The sequence below is a fragment of the Serinus canaria genome, chromosome 1, assembly GCF_022539315.1.
Source record: "Serinus canaria isolate serCan28SL12 chromosome 1, serCan2020, whole genome shotgun sequence".
In the NCBI taxonomy this organism is placed as follows: Eukaryota; Metazoa; Chordata; class Aves; order Passeriformes; family Fringillidae; genus Serinus; species Serinus canaria.
In genome coordinates this window covers 53,877,449-53,882,691 of record NC_066313.1, presented here as the reverse complement: position 1 = coordinate 53,882,691, position 5,243 = coordinate 53,877,449, and the positions used below count along the sequence as shown (strand labels likewise).

General features: G+C 45.2%; 1 protein-coding gene across 1 annotated transcript; it reads left to right on the top strand.

The window, feature by feature from the left end:
* Positions 1-626: 626 nt before the first annotated feature.
* CBY2 (chibby family member 2) lies at positions 627-4,438 on the top strand. The gene is made up of 2 exons (XM_009102954.4): positions 627-850; positions 3,219-4,438. The coding sequence occupies exon 2, from the start codon at positions 3,354-3,356 to the stop codon at positions 4,335-4,337; it is 984 nt and encodes a 327-aa protein (XP_009101202.3). The 5' UTR covers positions 627-850; positions 3,219-3,353; the 3' UTR covers positions 4,338-4,438.
* The last annotated feature ends 805 nt before the right edge of the window (positions 4,439-5,243 follow it).

Genomic DNA, 5,243 nt, shown 5'->3' with positions numbered 1-5,243 from the left:
ACCAAAACTGAACTATACCTCCAAGTTCCTAAAGCAATAGCAGGCACCTTGAGGGTGATGTCAACTTAGTAGCTTTCACAAAAAGATAAATGAAATGCTGTATTTGTTATTCAAGAATCTTGATTAGAAAAATAAAAATCCACTTCTGAAAGATGTAGCAAATAAGAAAGACTTAATTGGAAATGTAAAGATGTGGAAGTCTGATGGCTGATGCAAATAATATCTAAACCTGCCTGTGTGAATGCCTTCTATATTCTATTTTCTTCTTACTAGCATTCAGTTATAGTCTGCTCTTAAACTTGTAGTCAAAGAACTACTTCATGTTGTCCTCAGAAAATAATTTCAACTCTCACAGTGCATACAAGGAAGGGATTTTTGAATGTATCAATATCAGTTCAGCAACAAACAGAACTCAAACTTTCAGAATAAAAGCAAAATTTGTTTTAGAGGGTGTGATGGAGAAAGAATCTGTCCAAACTGTCCTCAGTTACGAGCATCAAAGGGAGGTTGGGAATTCTGGGTTCAGGAAAGGGCGTGGGAGCCGAGCTAGCAGAAAGGTCATTTCCATGAGAAATAACCCAGAAGAGCAACGCTGGGAGAAGTCAAAGCCAGTCTTGGGAGGACAGCGCGGAAGGAGCGCAGAAGGGAGCTGTGCAAGGAGGGTGTGCAGGAGCTGCCAGACCCTGGAGGGTCGGGGGGCAGGTGGCTGCTTCTGGGCCAAGGTCCCTGCCAGTGCTCACATCAGCCTCAGTCCCCTGTCCCTGCTGTGCACCCCTCCACCTCTGGACACCCCAGCAACTCAGCTCGGCTCTGGGGAGAGGGAAGGAGCGCCGCTGGCCAGGCTGAGGAGGTGAGCATTGCTGGGTCTGTAATGGTGTGCTCCCAGACTGCCCAGCCTGTCTTGGCTTGGTGTGGCTTCCCCACAGCTGGCTGCCTTGCCCATCCACCCAGCTGCCCAGCATTTCCTGGGATTATTCAGAGATGGGGGAAAAAATTATAGGGGAGGCATTGAGATCTTGAAGATCTCCCGAAATCTTGGGTCAATGTCTCCCTGGCAGTGCAAAAGAGCTGACAGAGCCTCTGTCAAGTTTAATTGTCCCCGAGGTAATGTCCTTCCAAGCTGTATATATTATACATTTCTGTTTATCCTGAAAATGTGCAATCTAAACACTTTCTCTGTAAGTGACTTTAAGAACTGTAGCTGCTTGTCCATGATAGGCACGTGGGTCTGGGCTTCTGTTGCTGCATGTGTTCTGCATCTTCCCTGGATAATTAGGGGTCTGTTCCCTCTGTGGCTGATTTGCCTTCTTCCCCTTGATCCCTCACCAGGCCCCCATTTTGGGGCTTTTGGGGGAAAAAATGGGACTGGGCACCCCAATGGGATGTGTTGGAAAGGGTGTAAGGGAGGGAGCAATGCATGGCTCTGGATGTAGTGTGAGTGGGGAAAAAAAGTCCAAAACAGAGCTTTTGGGAAATATCTTTTTAGTAGAAGAATGATGTTATGAAAACACAAGTGGGACATGAGATAAAGCAGCAGATGACGTGGAAAACAGCCCTGAAATCCAGACAGTAAACAGGTTGCAATAAAATCAAATGTTAATGCAAACAGATCTATATTGCAATAGCCCTCTCCTAAATGCAGGAATTTGAGGTTTTAAATGAAGCAGTAATTTTATGAGTGGTTGGACAAGCTTGGGAAGAGGGTGCAGGATGCATCTCTGGATGTTGGCTCTAAGAAGTAACTTGGAGGAGCCCGGACATGCAGTGCTGTTTGGTGCAAATCACAGGGAAAGGGAAGAGCACAGGTTTGGAAAAGGAGAGGGCAACAGTAGGACAGGGGGCACACACTGTCATGGCAGAGCTGGAGGCCATGAGGGGCTTGTGTGCGGTGGTCACCCTCTGCTTAATGCTTGGGGTGGAGATGTGAGGGCAAGATTCATGAAGGTAAAACTCTCCTCACAGACAGAAAGGCAGAACTGAGCTTTCCAAGGGACAGCAGGGAAGCTGGGAGACCTCAGCAAGGGGAGAGGAATACACCTGAGTGAAATTTGACAAGTAACTTTATTTATATCTTTATTTTACCTAGAAAAAAGCACATTTGTGCTGTTAGAAATTCTGTGCAGAAACCCTGTGAATTCCAACAATTTCATTATAAAAAATAGTTCAACCTCAGATCAACTAACTTTATCATGAAAATCTCATAAATTAAATTTTGGTTAAAGCTACAGAAAACAAGCTTTTCTTTGGCACACAACAATAATTTTTGATTGTCTAGTTGAATCCTAATTTGCCCCAGTTCTCTCATGGTTAGAAGGTGATTTAAGCTGCAATATTTAGGGTAGAGGAAAGGAGGGGAGAGTGTTCAACAGATAAGTCTGAGGTTTCTGTGTCTGAAATGAGAAGCATTAGAGGTTTGGCCCTGCAGTATGGATTTTAGAGATGAGTTTTCTGATGATGTGAAAAAGAGGCAGATGGACTGTAGGAAAAAGATAAGCAATCACTATTGCAGGGCTAGAATGCAAGAAAAATAACAGAGCAATCAAAGGTTATAAAGAGCAAGAGTGACGGGAGAAATGAGAATGAAAGGTGGAGAATTATCTCCACCTGTGGGGGTTGTGACAGTTTTTGGACTGTGGTGATGGGAGCTTGTCAAAAAACCACGCAAAGAGCAACAAAGCTCTGATGTCCCAAAGCTTTGGTTTGCGCATATTGTGGATTTTAAGATCAAAAAGCAAAATTGTCGCTGCATTTTTGTGGCATCTTGTTAACATAGGCTACTCAGCATTAGCAAGAAAAACCTGCTCTCGAGGCCAGATTTTTTTCTATGAACCATAAAAAATGTTTTATTTTGAAAAGTTTGTTTGAGCCTCATAACAATTTTTAATGTGTTTGTGCATCAGTCATTTGGGAGCAGGCTATTCTGAAGCAGAAAATATCTTGCATTTTGCTCCCTTACGAGTTTGTAAAAATGAGGTGGCGAGTTAAAATGAAGTCCAGATTTTTATAAGAAAGCTTTTAGTGCTGCCATAGAGCTGCTTTATCTACCAATGCAAATTTTCTCAGCTTCTATCAACAAGGAATCTGGTGGATTCTTTACCTTTCAGCATCAAAGGGGTAACGTGTTTAACTGGGAGAACTGATTTATTTGCTTGTCCTGTCATTGATGTAGTTTAATTCTGATTTGGAATTTTGGCAGTAAATCTATGTATTTGTGTTAGCTGTTCTTTCAGTCCTAATCGAGCTTCTCCAGCCCAGCTGTGTCACCTACTCCTTGGCAGTGGTCAGTGGCCTCTTGCAGAAGCCCTGGGAGAAGCCTTTTCCCACAGTCCTCCTCAATTTGCTGAAGAAGGGCCATGTCTGCCTTTGATCAGAGGAACCAGAGCATGCAGCACACAGAGCCTGAGACAGACTGCATCATCCCTCGGGTGAAGGCAAGGCATGAGATGTTTGCCTTTACTGATGGGAGGTGGGTGAGTGACATCTACTGCCAGCCACCCTTTTCTTCACACCGGAAACTCTTCAGCAAGAAGGCACAGAATGAGTGGAGCATCTGGGAGGAGAACAGAGCACTCTGGCAGGAAAACCAAGTCCTCTGGATCAAAAACAGGATGCTCTGGGAAGAAAACAAGGCCCTACAATATCTCCAGTCACAGAACAAATCTGTCCAGGTAATTTACACTGATGCTATTCAGCGAAGCCTCAAGAGCAAAAATAGACCATTCCCACTCTTCCAAGAGAGGAGCACAGGCTTTCAGCTCAGCCTGGGCAACAAAGCTTTCCAGGCAGCCCAGGAAAAGAATAAGATATTTGAGGATTTCCAGCAGGAGAAAAAAGCACTCCCTGTTACCTGGAAAGGCCAAAAAGCCATCACAGTCCATGAAGAGAGCAAAGATGCCCGCTCAGCTCTTCAGAAGAACATTGACACCATCCCAGCTGTGGTAAAGGACAACGCTGGCCCAGTCCCCCAGCAGAAACATGAAGGTAAAAGGAAGAGCACTACTTCAACTCAGAATAAGATTGAGTCTGTCCCAAGTACGCTGGGAGAGCATGAAATCCTCAGGGTTCTCCAGGACTTATGTGAGCTCCTCCACACCTTCCTGAAAATGAGCCATCCTCCTGGGGAGAAACAGTGCTGTCACAACCTCCATGACGTGAACAGATCCTTCCAAGAGGATTACAATAAGCTGAAGCTGCAGCTGAATGCTGTGAAAAACACTGTGTCAGACATTACAGCTCAAATGGATATGCTGGAAAAGGAGATCGTTGCCATCACTTCCCCAGTGTTCGAGGAGGCAGGCCAGAAGCTGGGAACTGAGCATCAGCTTGGAGACATGTGAAGCTTGGGACTTAGAACTGCTAGTTCATTTCCCAGCAAGCCTCTCTCCTTTTTTCAGGAAACCTAATAAAATCCCAATAGAGCCTGAAGATATCTGGGGAACATCGTGTCTCTCTGAGACTTTCTTGCAGTACTTAGATATATTTCACCTCCTGGTTATATGGTGTAGGTGGCTGCCATGGATTTGCCTAGTGCCAGAAATCATGTTTTTCAGCCTTTTTTTAAAAAATTTCTGATAACAAGGCCTAGATTTCCAGAAGGTTATTGCTTGAGGATCTCAGTTCTGATTACAGTGTGCCAGCTTGTAGTCCAAGGACACACTCACAACCTCTGCTAAAAAAGCTTTGATTGATAAAGGAGGATCCCTCCTCCCAGACATCATGTTGGGGGCAACAGGAGAGAATGGAGCAGGCAGCAGGACTTGTCCTGCACAGAGCAGTGAGGTCCCTCTTGATTTCTGGGATAGTCAGATGAAGCAGGTTTCTACCTGCCCCAGAGCTAGAGCATAGGTTGCCGAAAGCAGCATTTTGATGGCAGTTCCATGGCTTAAGCCAGTATTTGGAAGGGCATCTACTCACACTATAATGGACAGGCCAGTCTGCAGTGATCTGCTGACACAGAAGATGAGAGAGAGCCTGTTGATCAGGAGCTCAGGTTTGGAATTCTGGTCTGGTCTCAGTTGAGTGGCCAGAGAGGCTGGAAATGCATTTCCTGTGTCTTGGACAGTCCAGATCCAGTGCACTTTGTCACCATCTTTCAGGCAGAATATGGGAGCCTTCAAGAAATCTGACAGGACAGATGCAGGGAGCCTTCTGCAGAGCAATTGTAGGAGCATTACTGAAAAGCAAAGGAGAGGTTACAGTGAGGTTTATCTGCTGCAACAGGACCCCAAAAGCAGGCTGTCACT